Source organism: Labrus mixtus, chromosome 22, assembly GCF_963584025.1.
Source record: "Labrus mixtus chromosome 22, fLabMix1.1, whole genome shotgun sequence".
Lineage (NCBI taxonomy): Eukaryota > Metazoa > Chordata > Actinopteri > Labriformes > Labridae > Labrus > Labrus mixtus.
Genome location: NC_083633.1, coordinates 8,210,049 through 8,228,424, shown reverse-complemented (window position 1 = coordinate 8,228,424; position 18,376 = coordinate 8,210,049). Strand labels below are relative to the sequence as shown.

At 41.7% G+C, this 18,376-nt stretch overlaps 2 protein-coding genes across 2 annotated transcripts; both read right to left on the bottom strand.

Moving 5' to 3' along the window:
* Positions 1-1,251: 1,251 nt before the first annotated feature.
* Positions 1,252-5,741, bottom strand: LOC132956471 (E3 ubiquitin-protein ligase TRIM11-like). The gene is made up of 3 exons (XM_061029948.1): positions 5,598-5,741; positions 2,646-4,649; positions 1,252-2,394 (listed from the first exon to the last, which is right to left on the bottom strand). The coding sequence occupies exon 2, from the start codon at positions 4,645-4,647 to the stop codon at positions 3,031-3,033; it is 1,617 nt and encodes a 538-aa protein (XP_060885931.1). The 5' UTR covers positions 4,648-4,649; positions 5,598-5,741; the 3' UTR covers positions 1,252-2,394; positions 2,646-3,030.
* A 2,284-nt stretch (positions 5,742-8,025) lies between these two features.
* Positions 8,026-14,523, bottom strand: LOC132956066 (E3 ubiquitin-protein ligase TRIM21-like). The gene is made up of 2 exons (XM_061029218.1): positions 13,667-14,523; positions 8,026-10,892 (listed from the first exon to the last, which is right to left on the bottom strand). Exon 2 carries the CDS (start codon positions 10,876-10,878, stop codon positions 9,238-9,240), a length of 1,641 nt encoding a protein of 546 aa, XP_060885201.1. The 5' UTR covers positions 10,879-10,892; positions 13,667-14,523; the 3' UTR covers positions 8,026-9,237.
* Between the last annotated feature and the right edge of the window lie 3,853 nt (positions 14,524-18,376).

The window sequence follows — 18,376 nt, the reverse complement described above, 5'->3', positions numbered from 1 at the left end:
CGTGACGTAGGTGCAAAGATCGAGAAGGGTCGAGTGGTCTGTCTGCAGGCTGCAAGAGGTGTGAGAGGGGCGGAACCATAGACTGTAAATATTACAGTAAATGGGCGGAACACGTACGAGAAGAGAAGGGCGGAACCAGTACCAGGCTAGGGGGCGGAACCAGTACCTGTCCAAATCTCAGCAGAGAAACACGCGAGATGTCGAAAACTATGATTTTGAAAGAAATGACCTACAGTCACAGGTAAGAGTATTCTCCTTAATATTTTATTAAATATAAGCATATAAGTAACTCATAGGATAGTAACATAGGGTTATATCACAACCGGAGTTGATAAGCTTTCTTTAAAAGCAAACGATTATTATTTTTATTTAAACGATGTTTTAGTTCACCAAGTGTTAAAAATAGGGTAAACGGAGGTGTTAGTTTAATTAAGTAGCCTATATGTGACATTTATCCTATTTTCGTTAAAGATTCATAAATAATTATGTCTCCTTACTGAAATTATTTGACTTTATTACATGCTAGATTTCATAATTATTACATTTTTGATTCAATTTTGTGTATGAAAATAAAAATATTCCCTTTTTTATTTGCTCTCAGCTCCATCCAACAATCTGCACAGACAGGCTGCCGGGCTTCTACTGCGGATATGCTTGTAGGATACTACAGCTTTTATGTTGCTGGAGGCACTTCTGAATTATGTTTCATAAATAAAAATGTTCATTTAGTTTTGCCTTTGTTTTAAGCTTTGAAAAATGAATTGAAGCCAGAAAGATTTGGAAAAGTCATGGACTTGTATTATATGAGGTCTATTTATGATGTTTAATTTTGTAATATAATTAAATATCCAATCAAACATCAAGTAGCCTAATGATATTCAGCCCTACATTTTACTGTTTATGTTTGTATGTTTTCATTTGTCTTTCAGACATTAACACATATTTGTCCTTTTTTATGCTGTTGTTTGAGTAACTTTGCTGTTGTGTGGGTAATTAAGAAAATACATTTTATAAATGTACTGAATACAAACGACTTTATTTTGTATCTCAAAATAAATGGAGGCTTCATCATTGTTAATGTTAATGAAATATGTACTTTTTGTCAAATGACTAAAAAGATTTCAACACCAATAGGCTGATAGGCAGTATGATGGCAGGAGTGGTCAAATATTCAAAATGTTCCAAAGTGAAACACACCTGTAATGATCACATTTCAGATATAACACCAGGACAAATACACAAAGGCAAAATAAATATAGTCATAACATTATTTACCGCACTAATACAAGAGACATCGTATAAAAACATCAACACAGACAAATCCAAAAAGCAGACAGCATTAAAATGTGAAGAGCAGGAAACACATCTGATTACTACAGATGTTCATCATGTTTACATGTTCTACGTTTAGATTCATTTTTACAGATGTGCGTCCAAGTTTTAACAACATACCCATTTAAATAGTTTATATTTGAAACATTTGAAACAAGGTCGCTTCATGTCTCGTCATTTAAAGCAGTCATCTCCCGCTCATGTTTTCTCATCAATTTAAGATTTTTAACATTTTTTGGAGAAATGTTTTTTTGAAGATTGTTTAGAGGAAATATTTAATGTGGTATTCCTGATTGAGGCCTTCAGGCGTTAAAGTCTGGAGAGTGAATATGTGGAAACTCTCTCTTTGAAGTCAGAGGGAATTTAAATCAGCTTTTCTTCTGGATAAACGTCACTGAGTTTAAACACGTCTTGAGTTTCTATGTGACTTTAATGACACTGAGCACAGATCCATTAGTTTAGAGGGGACATATTATGAACACTGTTACAGTGTTTTTGAACATATATTTGGGTAACCTGAGTGTCGACTGACCCACAAAATGTGAAATAAACCCATCCAGTCCTTTGTTTGTGGTCTGCATAAGTCTTACAACACAGAGAAAAATGCTCTGTTTCAAATATGCTCTCCTTGTGATGTCACAGTGGGATTCTGGTAAAAAATCCCCTCCCCTCCCCTGGTATCTCCACCCATGGACTCCTCCCCCAGCCTAGAGCAAAACTTCCAGACAAAACCAAGATACCTTAGTGTGCAAATTGATGATGTGACTCCATAAAGTGCCCAGACCACGGCCTTTAAACCGGTGCACGACTAGGAAGGAAGTACCTCTTCATTACAACGTTTCATCATCATTTTCATCATCTGATTCACGAGATCGTCTTCCTCCGAGCTATCAGACTCGTTAACATACAGTGACTGAACTGAGAACCCCAAATACACGCACACGTAACAATCCAGTGTCTAAGTTTGTTCTAGAGGAGAACACCCAGCCTGTACCTATTTGTATAAGGACAAGTATGGAGCAAGTAAAGTGATGCCACACACCACAGCTTTTACAGCCGAAGCTAATTATTGCACAAGTAACTTTTTCTTAAAATTGTATTTTATTTATTTTATTTACCATTTTGCACAATTTAGAATTTATTACTGTAAATATTATTTATCTTATTTTTACCTCATTTTATTTGATCTTTTTACCTAATTTTGGTTGTATTGCACCGCGGGTCGGAGACAAACGCAATTTCGATTCCACTGTATGTCTGGCATATTTTGAAATTGACAATAAAGTTGACTTTGACTTTGACTTTGACTTGACTTAATTTGCATCGCCCTCCCTAGATGGTTCTGTAAAAGACATCAACGTCAACAACAGATGAACAGACCCAAACAAGCACAGCAACAACAGACAGAAGAGTACAGGATACAAACTATCGTACAATAAAACAAAGTAAAACAGGAAGAGCAAGATCAAATATGACCACAAGACTGAGTCCTCTTTATGAACTGTTCCAGTTTGAGTTTAGAACGACTCCAGTCTGGATCCAGTTTGAGCTCTCCACTTGTTGATCCCCTGCACAGAGATGGATGTTTGTCCTAGATCTCAAATCAATTAAAAATCTATGGGTAGGTGTGTTAATGGTGCTCTCCGCTTCACCACCAACACAAAGCTTATCTCACACTGAGATCATTTAATGATTTATTTACTGTGTTTGGCTCACAGGAATGATGTTCAGAGGGGCACGGTCATCTGAACAGGGACCAAAGATGGGGAAGAGTTTCTCAGTGAAGTTACAGCCGGTGAAGGAGTAGATAAGAGCTGCTGTATCTACATCATAGAAAGAGACCACACCCTCCTCGTAATCCACAAACACGCCCACCTTCTGAGGCTTCGACTTCAGAGAGAGGAGAACGCTGACAGCTTTGTAATCACCTCCATTCCTCAACATCAGAATCCAAGGGCCTGTCTCTAGTCTTGGTGAGATTGTTTCCTTCCTGTTAATTGATCCTAGGACCACTCCTAATTCCCATTTACTTTTATTTTTAACCTCAACCTCAAAATAAAACTTTCCTGCAGAAATATTCTGCTTTCCTAAAACACAAACTGTCTTAGAAAACCTCTCTGGGTTGTCTGGGAGATTCTGTCTTTTACCATAATATACTTGTTTCCCGTCATCAGACAGAATGAGAAATGGATTTGCAGTATCAGGATCCAGAGTGACGTCTACTGCATACTGCTGGATCCTCCTCAGCTCAGACTCAAGCTGATTCTTCACTTCTTCACTGAGTTTCTTCTCCAGCTGAGCCACAGCGCTCCTCACCATCCCCTCATATGATGAGTGAACTCTGACCTCCGTAGAGTCTTTAGTGGGTGGGTGATCAGGGTTCAGGGATGGGAGGTTTTGGAGGAACTGGAGGTGGTCTTCAGTGCTTAAGAGCTGCTCCACTTCAGTGTTTCTCTCCATCAGCTCAGAGATTTCATCTTCCAGCTCTTTGATGAAGCCTTCAGCCTTCTCCTCTGTTCTTTTCTGCTTCTCCTCAAGTAAGTCAAGAAGCTGAGCCAGGCCTTCCTCGACAGACCGGATCAGAGCTGTGAAGACCTGCACGCTGTCTGATTTCTCCCGGTCAGTATCTGCCCTGCTGAGCTCCACTGAATCCTTCATCTCCTGAATCTTCAGATGTCTCTCCTCGATCATTTTCTGAATTTCAGTCTCCGTCTCACTCAGCTCAGCCTTCTTCTTTTCAAATTGCTCCATCAAGGGAACAATACAGTGAAGCTTGTGATTTGATTCAGTGCAGCTGAGACACACACACATCTGATCCGTCTTGCAGAACATCTCCAGAGGTCTGCTGTGACTTTCACACATTCTGTCCTGCAGGTTCTCCACAGGATCGACCAGCTCGTGTTTCGTCCGACCTGTCATGTTCTGATGATTCTCCAGGTGAGTCTCACAGTAGGAGGTCAGACACATCAGGCAGGACTTTAAAGCCTTCAGTTTGGATTCAGTGCAGATGTCACACAGAACTTCTCCAGAGTTGGTGTTTTTCTTCAGAGACATTCTGCTGCATTTCTTCACAGCCGACTGTCTGAACTGAGCAGCCATCTCTGATATGAACGTGTTGACGTGAAGCTCAGGTCTACTGTTAAAAACCTTTGAACACAACGGACACTGACACGGGGCATTAACATCCCAGTGATGAGTGATGCAGCTCTTGCAGAAGTTGTGTCCACATGGTATGGAGACTGGATCAGTGAACACATCCAGACAGATGGAGCACAGAAACTGCTCTTTAGAAAACATGCAGCTGGCGGCAGACATTTCTAGAAACGGAGAGAGAAAAAAATAAAATAAATCAACCTTTCAATGGAAGAAGTCTGATGGGAGACTTCAATTATAAACTAATTGGAAACACTCAGTAATGTGGCAAATTCTGAAATGAGAACCTCCATCCGGTCTTTGTTTTGTGAACACGGTCTCCATCTCAATTTTTTGTCTGGGTCTCGGACTGGGCAGACTCCAGATTGAAATTTATTTTTGCCTTTCTTAGGGGGCAGCTGAAGAGAGACAGGAAATATAGGGAGGAGAACTTGGGGTTGGATGACATGCAGGAAAGGGCAGAGGTCGGACTCAAACCAAAGGCCGCTGCAACAAGGACTATAGCCTCCGTACATGGGGAATGCAACTTAACTACTAGGCACTTTGCGCCCCATTAGACCTACTTTTAAACTTACATCAACTAGACATCAAATACCAGGCAGGTGAGTGTGAAGACAGGAGACAGAAATAAACACTGAGCAGAATCGAAATAATGAGAGACACTTTTATGACAGTGTTTGCTGCCATCGTGTGGCCATACGTGGTCACTTCAGTGGGATCTTACATTTAGTAGACTAACTTTTAATTGTGGACAGATGTTCGGTGAATTAAAGATATTCTTATATTTTAGACACAATACCTGTGGTGGTGATAATGAGACTTGAACCAGCAAACAAAAGACCACGCTGATACAAACATGCAGACTCTTAAATCTGGTAAGATCCAAAGAGTTCTCAATTATTCCCCATGTCTCAATAATTGTGGTCTGATATTGAATATTTGTGTCCATAAAGGAAGAAAAACTTCTCATATGATTTACTTCAGTCCTCTGAAACTCTTTCAACCTCTGACTGAAAACAGGAAAATTAATTTCTTGCCTGCTGCTCGAACAAATATTTTTTTTTAAATGCTGTTTTAAACACTCTTAATATTATTAATATTAATGCACTCACCTGTGTGTAACTGCAAAACTTCTGCGTGTATCAGGAAGCCTAAAGGTCTGAATAAATGATCTCGTAAGTTAGATAGAAAGCGACCTTACTGTTCTCCAGCGATGACTTTCTTTCACTTTCATTTCCTGGAGTTTGACACCGAAACACTCCTCCAGATGCTGCGCCGCCTTCACTGCACTGACGTGATCCTTCATGAACTCCAAAGTTAACTCTTCAACAGATATTATTTAGCCCAACAATTTCCGTGAAATGTCAGCAGGATTCAGCAGAGATATAGTGTTCGGGGATACGGGAGGCCGTTTGAGCATTTATTCGATATCCATAAGAAGCATTAGTTTCCTGCACTAATTCAGCCTTTGACAGTACTAGTGAAAGCTGAAAGCATTACTTGTTACCATAGACTGTACATATTGATGGATGAAGACTGAGTGACATTACCCATCTGTTCCTGCAGGGGGCTCTGGAGTCCCATTGATGGTGGTCTCCATGCTGGAAATGCTGTCTCTCTCACTGTAACTTTCAGTGAACCTCAGGACAGGCTGAGCGCTGGAGCTGAGGCGGGTTTTAAGCCTCTTAACAAACCGTTGCATCGTGCCCACCTGTCAATCATGTCAGCTACACGTCGAACTATGGATCACATGTATCGTTCATAAAGTAAAATCTGAGCTTTTAGAAAAAATAATTCACCCCCCCCCCCCCGTACAGTGTGTGACAATAACTAATAAACCCTATTTTGTTTTTTTGAACCAGGCTGTTAACATGTTAATTTCTGCCGTTAAAACAAATGGTTTTTTTTATTATGGTGTGTATGTGACTTCTGGTGCTCTTGAAGCCAGCCTCAAGTGGACACTCTAAGAACTGCAGGATGTTGCAATTCTGCATCAGCTTCATTTTTCAACACTGGAGGTTGCCGCCTGTTTGTTACGTAGTGGGTACTGTGGAAAGCCATTTGAGCATTTATTCAATATCCATGATATCAATCTTCAGTTTGCTGTTGTAGTTCGGTCTTCTGAAGCACTTGTTTATCAGTTCATCGCGAAAACCTTTACTAAAAAATATAGTTGACAGCAAAAACTCCTACATGTAAACTAGTAAAGCTGAAGAATGTTTATAAGTTAACTGGTAAAATCTAACATGTTAATGAGTTAACTAGTAAGCCAAAATGATGTTTACTAGCTCACTAGTAAAGCTTTTTGCTATTAGCTTGTAAACTACTGCTGCCAAAAATCAAACTAATTCAGGAAACTGAAGATTGATATCCAGGATATCGAATACATGTTCAAATGGCTTTCCATATGCATCAAAAGCTCTGACATGTTAATGAGTAATGTCCAAAACAAAGCAAGGTATTTTTAACTATTAGTTAGTTGGTAAATATTTTAAGAATCACTTGTTAACTCATAAGGTTAAAAACCAGTAAACCATTTTGGCCTACCTAGATAACTAGTGAAGATTTTCAACATGACTAATTAACTAGTGACAGTAACTCCCTTACTTCCAAAACGCCCTTACTAGTGCTACAAGAGGATATTGTGTCTCTTACTAGTTAACTCATAAATATATAATTTTTTCTGTCTACTACCTAGCTAGTAAGGCTTTCAGTTTTTAACTAGTAAACTAGTACACATATGGTAATATGGTAGTTGGCTGAAATTATATTCCAAAGGGCCACATTATTGAAAAATGTCGAGAACAACTGATCAGGCACATTAGGTTTTTAAGGTTAAATTCAGTTCTTTAAAAGGTCCAATCAGTGAGATGTGTAGTGAGTGAAATGACAAAGTGACCTTACTATATGATCAGACATTAAGGAAACATGCTATGTTGAAGTGCTGGCTTCTCTGACAACAATGCAGCAGCCAGTATGTCCTCCTTCTAACTTTAGATTCTGCTCCTGAATGCTCTGGATTTTTTTGGACCAGAGAAAGTAGGCGGTTTTAAGGCAACCCCCACACGGCCGTTTTGGACACCCCTCGGTTTGCCAGATATGAGAGCAGTTATCAGGTCAAACCAACAGGTGTTGCAGCGATGGAAGCGGGCAAGAGAAGTGGTTCAGATAGAAGTGATTGTACCCGACCTAAAAAGCCTCTGCATGTTTCTAATAAGCTCCACGAGCAGAAACGTGCTCAAACTAGGATCAATATCGGAGATGATTTTGAAAAATGGAGAGAGGTTAGAACACAGAAAGGTTTACAGACCGATGCAGAGCTGGATAAACACTGAAGTTTCAGTGTCCACCACATGGCAACCTGTGTGAGCATCAACTCTAGAGAGGAGGGGGCGGGGGAGACAGCTCTCTGCAATGTTTAGAATTTGGACTGCAGTACCCATTTTAAACACAAGGTGTCAGAGTTACATATTGCTCCTTTAAGCAAAGTTAACAAGACTGACAGGTACATAGTCAACGTTTCATAAATTCAAGCAGAGCTTTGTTGCAAGAAATATCTTTAATTGACACAAGCATCACATATCAGTCTTATATTTTCATTTAGACAATGATCATTTACAGTGAGATTTGATTCTTCTGTCATTCCACAAGTCATGGTGGAATGCATGTGAGTATTGTTTAATAATCACTAGACAATAGACTGTATTGAAAGTTGGATGACATGGCCGCTCACTACAAGTGAAGCCAAGAGATTTGGAGCTACCCCTACTAACTGGTTGCACTGCCGGCCATAAGCCCCGCCTCCTCCATGCCAGCAGATGAGGCATGGGTCAAACTATAAAATCCATAACCGTGAGTGTCTGCTTGAAACCGACACAAGAATCTGCTCTACTGTGGCCAGGTGCAACCCCAAAATCCTTGAATGTTATTCAAGGATGAGTGTGGTATAGAGGTAACTAACACACAAATAGTTCAAGAAAGAATAAAAGTACTGTTAGGGAGCAGGCAGGAGATGTGGTTGAGACAGCAGCAGGTATGGATACAGGTCAGCAGTCCATATAAACAAAAAACTCCAGTTACGGGAGGGGAGAAGACGAGTTTGAACCGAGAGGAGGGTAAGGAAGGTAAGCAGGTTTGTTTGAAGATGTGGTGACACCGTGAAGGTCTCAAAACCTCAGGAATCAACAGATAAGGACACATGGAAACTTGTTATGTGGAGCCCTGGGGGAGAGGAAGAAAGAAGCCAGGGATGCTGAGCCATAACTCGTGGTCATGGACACAAGGCTGCGCCGATTTCCTGGATTACAACAAGACGCAATTGTCAGAGGCACACAGGGTCAGCAACTGGTAATCAATCCAAAGAAGAGTGCTGGGAAGTCTTGGATGAGATGGTGAAGTGCAATCTGGAGAAGCAAAGCGGCACAACTTCACCAACTGACAAGGTGAATGAAGAGTGAAAGGCTTGAAGAGGTCAAAAAGCTGCAGCAACACTTGTAGTATGAAGATCAACTTTATTAACAAATTAGACCGACGCGTTTTGGCTTGTGGCCTTCATCAGGGTTGTGATGATCAACCTGGCAAAGAGTGAGTGAGCTTGAGAGGCTTATATCCTAGCTTGACTGTATATGAGAAGCAGCTGTGTGCAAAGGGGAGCTGAGTTGACTGCTGAGGTGAGTGTGGCCAGCACAGGTGAGGTGGGTGCAAAATGGCTGAGATCCAAGAAGCTGAACTGCGACATTTAATGGTTAAATACTAAAACCTTTTTTCACTGACAGAAGAGATGATTAGAGGGGCAGAGTTTTTGCCATTGTCAAGATTACAGGGGCGGAAGTATGGGTAGAGTTTGCAACCAAAGTTACAGTCGGTGAAGGAGTAGATGAGAGCTGCTGCATCTACATCATAGAAAGAGACCACACCCTCTTCGTAATCCACAAACACCCCAACCTTCTGTGGCTGCGACTTCAGAGAGAGGAAGACAGCGGGACCAGCAAACGCTCTGTATTCACTTCCATTCCTCAGCCAAATTGCCCAGAATCCATTCCTTGGGCTGAGTGTGATACGTCCCTTCCTGTTCACCCACTCTCTGGCTATTCCTACTTCCCATTTAGTTTTACCTTTAACCTGAACCTCAAAATAAAACTTTCCAGAAGAAAAACTCTGTTTTCCCAAAACACAAGCACAAGTAGAAAACCTCTTTTGGATGTCTGGGAGATTGTGTTTTGCATCGCAATAGTTCACTTGTTTCCCATCATTTTTCAGAATCAGTTTGGAATTTGCTGTATCAGGATCCAGAGTGACATCCACTGCATACTGCTGGATCCTCCTCAGCTCAGACTCAAGCTGCTTCTCCATCTCTTCACTGAGTTTCTTCTCCAGCTGAGCCACAGCTCTCCTCACCATCCCCTCATACGATGAGTGAACTCTGACCTCCGTCCAGTCTTTAGTGGGTTGAGCAGGGTTAAGTGATGGGAGGTTTTGGAGGAACTGGAGGTGGTCTTCAGTGCGTGTGAGCAGCTCGACTTCGGTGCTTCTCTCCATCAGCTCAGAGATTTCATCTTCCAGCTCATTGATGAAGCCTTCAGCCTTCTCCTCTGTTGTTTTCTGCTTCTCCTCAATAAGCACAAGCAGCTGAGCCAGGTGATTCTCAACATTTTGGATCAGAGCTGTGAAGACCGGCACGCTGTCTGATTTCTCTCGCTCTGCATCTTCCCGGCTGAGCTCCACTGAATCCTTCATCTCCTGAATCTTCAGGCGTCTCTCCTCGATCATTTTCTGAATTTCCTCCTCTGTCTCTCCCAGCACCGCCTTTTGGCTCTGATATTCATCCATTAGAGTAACAATACGATGTGGCTTATGATCTATATTGATGCATCTTCGACACACACACATCTGATCCGTCTCACAGAACATCTCCAGAGGTTTGCTGTGACTTTTACAGATTCTGTCCTCCAGGTTCTCCACAGGATCGATCAGCTCGTGTCTCTTCAGGCCTGGGATTCTGTGATGAGGCTCCAGGTGAGTCTCACAGTAGGAGGTCAGACACATCAGGCAGGAATTTAGAGCCTTCGCTTTGGATTCAGTGCAGACGTCACACAGAACTTCTCCAGAGTTGGTGTGTTTCTTCAGAGACATTCTGCTGCTTTTCTTTTTTGTTGACTGTCTGAACCGAGCAGCCATCTCTGATATGAACGTGTTGATGTGAAGCTCAGGTCTACTGTTAAAAACCTTTAAACACAACGGACACTGACACGGGGCATTAACATTCCAGTGATGAGTGATGCAGTTTTTGCAGAAGTTGTGTCCACATGGTATGGAGACTGGATCAGTGAACACATCCAGACAGATGGAGCACCGAAACTGCTCTTCAGAGAGGAAAGTGCAGGCAGAAGCCATTTTGTATGTCGGACCTGAGAAAAAAAACAAAGAAAATCTGGTACATGAACAAGCAAATGGAAGAATTGTTCACAGTAAAGTTCTTAGCAGCAAGTTACAGAACTGAATTAGGGCCAGACAATAGGTTAAAAAAAACTACAGATGTAAAATCATTTTATTTTGGGCCGGCCTTAAAGTTTTTAGTTACGAAAACAGTTTGCCCAAACGTGACAAATAACCTGAATCGCCTTTTTGACCACCTAAACATGCTCAGAAACTCATGAAACTTTGCACCGCAGCTAAAGTGGTTAAAGTGTACATTCCACATGCATCATGTGTGCAGTGGGTGTTGGTAAATACCTCAATAGCCCCTTTTTGATCAAGTTTGCCGTGCATGGGCTTCACCTTCATGTATGACATTTGGTAGGCAGATGTATCAAGTCCAGCGCTACAAAAAAGTCCCACCTTTCCAAAATCTAAACTCAACGGGAAGTCCACCATTTTTGTTCGAAGTTGAAATTTAGGTGTATTTTCGCCCATTTCGAGGGGCCGTACTTGGATTAACTCCTCCTAGGGGATAAATCTGATCAAGCTCAAATTTGGTGCACAGGTAGAGGAAACCTTGATGATGAAAATACATCAAACTCGTGTACAAATCTCAAAGGGTGTGGCCATGGCAGCTCGCCAAATTTGATTTCATGACATGAAACAGGATGTGGCTGTTACTCAAAACTACTGGGTCCAAACTGAGACACACTTTACATACGTGACGAAAGATACCTTTTACACATAGGCTGTTTTTGAAACTGCATACTACTATCTAAATCAGTATGCAGTATATACTGTATACTGCATACTGAGTTCAACAGCAGTATGTAGTATGACAGCCAGTCGTCGGTTATTTTGCAGTATGCTTGGCACGGTTAAACTGATTTTACTCAGCTGTGAATAATTTGTAGTAATAGAGCAAGCGAAGCACCCTGTAATTGCAGCTGCTTGTCCAGCTGTGACACATACACTGTACAGTCTACAAAGCAGGAAAATACGAGGTGGTAAGACATATAAATATATGAACATGTCATATTTGTTATTGGTTCATAATGTGGCAAGATAATCAGTCACCGCCACCGACGAGTTCAAACAGCTGCGCTCCGGCATTTTGATCTCTGACCTGGCACTTTGCATTGTGGGAAACAGTACGCGAGGTAGACTGGTCCGATGCATACTGTACATTTTTCCCGAATCAGTATGACATCCTGGTATTTTTGGCATACTGCGGATGTCGCAGTTGTTCGCATACTGCATACTGCATTTTGGCCAAATCAGTATGTACTAGTAGTATAGTATGTGGTTTCGAAAACAGCCATACTGTTAGATTCTGAGTTACCCCTGTACAGGAGGTACTGGACCAGCTCTCTGTTTAAGGTGTCAAGCTCAAATGTGAACGCCCTTAAACACATCTCTTGTATTGTTCTTCCCCCGTGTATTTTCTGTTCTTATTGCTGATTAAAGTTTCTAGAGCTTCCTGTTTTATTTTCTCTATTGTATATCTTTGTTTTCTGTTTCCTGGGTATTTTTCTGTTCATGATCCTGTCTTTAGTTTTCAGTGTTTCATGTGGTTTTTCCCCCTGTGTATCATGTCTTTCCTGTTTCCTCCTGCCTGTGTGTTTCCCTCCAGTTCTGATTGCCCTGATTGTCTTCACCTGTGTGGTTTTTCCACCTGTGTTTGATTGCTCCTAGGCTCTGGCTGAATCTTGATGAGAACCTCACTGAACCCTGAGCCCTAAACGTGACTTCTCTGTAACCATGACAGAATGATTTCTCTGCTGTAGGATAAATAAAGGTTTATCTTATCTTGCAGGGACTAACACACTCTCTGTCTCTCTTGTTTTAACTTGCAGTTAAACTTAGCTGTCGTTTCCAAATATACTTTTTTGGTAGAACGTGGTTTCACCTTCCTGCTTGTTTACCGCCTCTTCCTTTTTCCTCGTTTTATGGCATTCCTATACCTTTCCATTCCTGCGAGCTTCCCCTGGGAATCTTATGTTTCACGTCACAACGCAATGAACTCTGGGTAATTCCCTCACGCTAAGTCTGCAGATATGCCCACTTACGGACAGGGTGCATAACGGGCTGGAAAAGTCAAAGAGAGATCCCTCACATACTTAAGGATTCGACAGTGGGACAGCACTAAGCCCTCACAGACTGAGCGGGAACATAAATCAAAGTCAGTGAGCGTGTGAGGGCGGACATCGAGATTCACACTCTCTGTTTCTTCCCCTCTGTGTCACTTCGTCAGTCGTCTACTGACACGTGGTCCGGTATCATCAGATTTTCTCTCTGGCTCCCTGAGGTTTGTTTTTCCTTGTTTTTTTTTGCAGATTTTGGGGTACTTGACAAAGTAAGCTTTTAGACTTTTGCTAAATAAATGATTTTGGTTTTCTGCAGTTGGGTCCACCTCTCTGTTTTTTCAATGAACGTGACAGAACTCAAGTTTATCCAAATAAACTCAAATGAATATTTCTGTTAATATTTTCTGTATTTCACTTCATCACAGACTTTCTTTTTCTATCTCTAATCTCAAAATGCAAACATGCAATCTTCCTTCTGTTGTTAATGTTGACATAATTCTTGTTAAAAAAAGATCTTCCTCATCTCAATGTCGTGAGTCTTTGAGTACTGCAAAGACATTTACCAACACTTCAGGTACTAATTGAAAATGTCTCTTTGTAATTCTCCATCAGCACACATCATCATCACCAGCAGTATGTTTTTGTTCTTTTCCAATAAATGTATTCGATGTACTCACCTCGGCCGGATTTAAAGGTCTGATGAAGTGAGTTTGATCTTCCTCCGAGAGACGCAGAAAGCCTCGACACGTCGTCCCTCTATTTATTTGGTTTCACCTGAAGAACGAGGGGAAGTTAAGACATGTCTCCGCCTCTCACTGTTGCAGGTTTGTTAACCCTTTCAGGTGAAAGATAATGGATGGAACAATAGAGGCATAAAGATGGATAACAGTGTTCACAAAAGAGGCTCACACAACACCTGTGTGCATGTTTTGTTGTATTACTTTAAGTTTGGATGTGAATCGTTATCGTTTGGTGGCTGGGAAGTAAAAGTAAACAATTAGATATTAAAATGAAGCCTTTTAGGAGTCACAGGTGTTATGTAGTAATGCTCCACAAGTCTGTGCATGGCAGGAAGTACAGATTGGCTGTTGAGTTAAATTATATCATGTGAAATCTAAGAAACAAGGAAATAGTTTTTACTGTCAAAAATGGACCGGTTACATAACTGTTGCATAACTGATTACAAAGAGCACAGTCTCCTCCTATCAGCTTTATTTAATTCTCTGATTAAATATCCTCTGACTTCTAACTTTGGACTGGTTGCCATGGGAAGAATAGAGAGTTTAAACTTTGTTTATTCTGGGTTGTCTGATATACTGCATCATTCCTGAGGTGTGCACAGAGCGCTGCTGTGTTGCCTTTCAATTTTGTGATAAGACTCAGGTGAAGCGGCGGCTGATAATAGACGCCGACTTGACAGCCGACCCACACCCATAAACTTGTTTTTGAAAACAGCCTTATCTTCTCATGTGATCCATTTACAACAAAAAGCTGAACTCATAGACGAAACCTGGGCAGGTCGCACATCACAATGCTGTCCTGTGCCATCAGGTCGCCGGTGGCCCGATGACCCGGCAGACCGGCGTGTAGGTGAGCTGACCCAGCCTTGTGTTTCCCTGTCGTGAGAACCAGTCTCTTCTGTCACTGTCATCTCTTGACCTCTCTGTCACACTTCAGGTAAGGGTTAGCTTTATCTATATGTCGCCGGTGCTAGCTCGTCGCACTCAGATACACACGCAGGCCTGACCTCCTCTGACTTCTCACTCTGTCAGAAGTGACCATGATAACCATCACATGACGCTAACTGATTAAATCCACCGCGTTTCCATGAGCGTGTTCAAAACAGAACAGTTTACAAAAAATGATCAGTTAAGGCAACAATCTTTAACATTTTTTCATCTCAAAACAGTCGCTTCAAAGGTCGATTTAACAGCACAATAACTTTCAACAGGGAGAATGGCGTCTCTCTCGTGTCCACAGAGCGCCACTGTCGCCTGTTTTCAGCACTATGTAACTTCAGCAAGTGGCCGAGGTCATCTCATGAGAAGTGCGTACGTCTTTACAGAACTAGTTCACACAGCAGCCTTCTGCTACAAAGCAGCCCGTTAGCCCGTCTCTGTACTGTTTGATACAACGGATGGTAACACAGACTCAGGTATAATCACATGATAAATATGTATAGTATGTTTTAGCATCATTCAAACTCCTCGTCTGTCATCAGCAGCTGATGGGAATCTAACAATGAGCTCGATCAACAGGAGAACTATTTGATGACCTGTGAGATTAAAAAGAGTTCAACCTGACCAGGTCTGCTGATAGGGGCTCCAATCTTCCCCCCATGAAGGCTGAGGAGGAAGTCATCAAATGTTGCTCTCTTATCACAAACATCCTCCATGACCCGTAACCTGACCGCTCAAGTTTTAGGTTACAACCGGTTCTCTTCCTCAGTTTGGAGAGATTTGAAAAGTAGATGATAACATCTCCAGGTATTGGAGTGACTCCGTAAACGAGCTCATAAAGAGCGTCACAAGTTTACAAGACAACAAAGATCTTAATCTCTGGAGAAAGTGCACGCAATGCTTGAATGCTGTCTGTCGCTGTCGATGGCTTGAAGATTTCTAAGCAGATAAAAGAGAAAGGTTCAGCTTATCAGTTATTTTAAACGGGGCATTTAACCTGAGGAAGTTCTCTGGAAACGTCTCCGAGCTGTTTATGATTAAGTTGCTCACTGGGAGCTGAACAGTGTGCGGACCTTCCTCTTTGCTTCGTGTCTGATCCGGAAATAAACAATATAAAATACAAAAAAAAAGAAGTAAAACCCTAACCCAATGAACCGGGACATATGGCAGTTTTTGAAAGTCTTCGATGTGATTGGTCTTTGGAAGGAAATTGATGTAGTGACAGATGTTAACCACAGGAGGGCAGTGCTGTAAAGGGCTGTGTAGCAAATCAGCTGCATCCTTTAGATGGAGCAGGGAAAATCCAGATTCCAGTGTATGCATACCTGTGTGTGTGTGTGTGTGTGTGTGTGTGTGTGTGTGTGTGTGTGTGTGTGTGCTAATTCTGTCATATTTACATAGATCGGTATTGCAGATATGTTGATTGATGTCACTGTCCTTATACATTATATAGACAAATTAGTTTTCCATGCACCCTTCATGTTTGAAACCATAAATATAAAAATGATGTACGTTACCATCGTAGTTTTTCTAGAACCAGAAGTGACCATATTTGGAAGAGAGGAGCTGAGGGGAATTAGGGGTGAGCAAATGCTAAGGGCGTTCTCACTCCTATAGGTCGTTTGCTTTGGTCTGAATCATGGACCAGTTTGTCAATCAAAGTCGGTTCGTTTGTTACTAACACAGTACAAAAAATAAGCGGACAGAGAACCACTTTTTCAAGCAGTTCAGTATGACATTTTAACATGTGGCTCTATGGGGACTGACTCACTGCAGGAGACAGACTCTAGTGGACACTGGAGGAAGTGCACTTTTTCACACAACTGCATTGGCTTAATTTCTCAGCTCCAAAAGTAGCTGCTTGGTCGTTTCCTAGAGTTGACTTGTAGATTTGTGACCATTGCGGTGTGTGCAGATCAAAAGGGGGGCAAGTTCAGCAAATAATTTGTCAACACAAAGGCGCAAATAGATGCAATTGACGCAAATCCTGCAAATCAGGTCTTCTTCAAGAGTTGAATTTACTCACCTGAGGTTCTCTTCCTGGTATTCTAATATCTTTGCAGAAGAAAATGAGAATATTGTTGAATTATCTTGCATGCAAGCTTTTAGTGCAGATGTCATTCATAAATATAAACTATACTTATCAGCCTGCAGAAGCCCTGTGGATTATTGCACTAATATGTGGTTTGCAGCTCAGTCTCACTCGCAGATAACCAGCGATACATCACAGACACGGTGTGTGTGTGCGTGTGTGTGCGTGTGTGTGTGAGAGACGGTGATTAATATACGCTTAGATCACAGTAACTCTCTACTTTATATTCAGGGTGATTAATCGTTGTTTTCTACTGTAGAGGTACAGATCTCATAGTGTCCTGAGTGAAAAATAAGTTCTGCCTTTTCATTCATCCATGTTCAGAGGAGAGAGGAGTGGGAGGACGAGAAGAGGAGTAAAATATCTCAGACATAACTCCATCTGGAGAAGCCGTGCCCGTCTTTCAGGCTCCTCTTTGATTAAAATTTCAGAGCAGGCTGATTAATGTCGCACCATCTGGACGGGAGCCGGAGAGTGATTTCACAACTCAGAAAGTTCTCTAACTTAATTTCAAAGGTGTTAAATCACACAGCTTGATTATTCCACCGCTTGAACAGGAAGCGTTTAGTCAAAGAGTTGCACATGCTGCTGCATTCAGCAAAGAAAGCGATTTATTAACGTGAACTGAAAGGGTTCAGTACAGTTTTTTGAGGACTGCTGCACTTTTTTTGTACTGAGATCCACCTGCAAGATTTAAGTTAATCTGTCCGCCCAAATAATGTACTTGGAATTGAGTTATTAAAACTGAAGTGTTGCAGTTATCAAAAGGTGTTCAGACTACATGTAAAGTTGATGTTTCATGTGTGGCCTTGACATAAAATGCATCATAAAGGTACAGTTAAAATTCATTTATCAGACGTTTCTATCCAAAGTGATGAACATCAGAGAGTGAGAACAACACGAGCAGGGAGAGAGAGTCTGATCGGAAACACAGGTGCTGACAGGAAGTGACCAGAGGCAGAGCAAAACATGGACAGCAGCTGGGAGTTCTAATCAGCATCAAAGCCATCGTTAATATCGTCATCATCATCAAGGTCGTAGGTAGTGTTGTACTCAAGACCACAGTAACCGAGACCAAGACATTCCTGAGACCAGAGTGCTCAGAGACCGAGGAAAGACCCAAGACATTTAGGGATCAAGACCGAGTCACAACCAAGACCATAAATAACTCTGAAAAATCATCATCTTGTGTGCATGGGGCGTGTACCTCATTTAGACTGTAACACCGGGAAGGTTGCCGCTAGCCTGGGGATAAAAATGAATTGAAGTTTTTATTTCTTTTAGAAAGAGGCGTTTTCCTTCCAATCACAGAAATGATGTGGAAAAAATAGATGATCAGTGGTGGTCTTGACCGGTTTTGATACAAAATCCAGAGTTTGTCCAGTCTGAGACCGAGACAAGACCGAGTAAACATGCTTTCGATTCCGAGACGAGACCTTCAGAAAGTGGTCTTGAGACCAAGACAGATTTCGAGTACTACAACACTAGTTGTAGGACCAAAGAGCCTCCTGCTGAAGATAAAATGCTGGATCAACGCCATAAAAATTGTGATCACAAAGGTCGAAACACTCAGGTGGGGGCGCAGATGGGGGTTGGGTCGCACCCCCCATGTACAG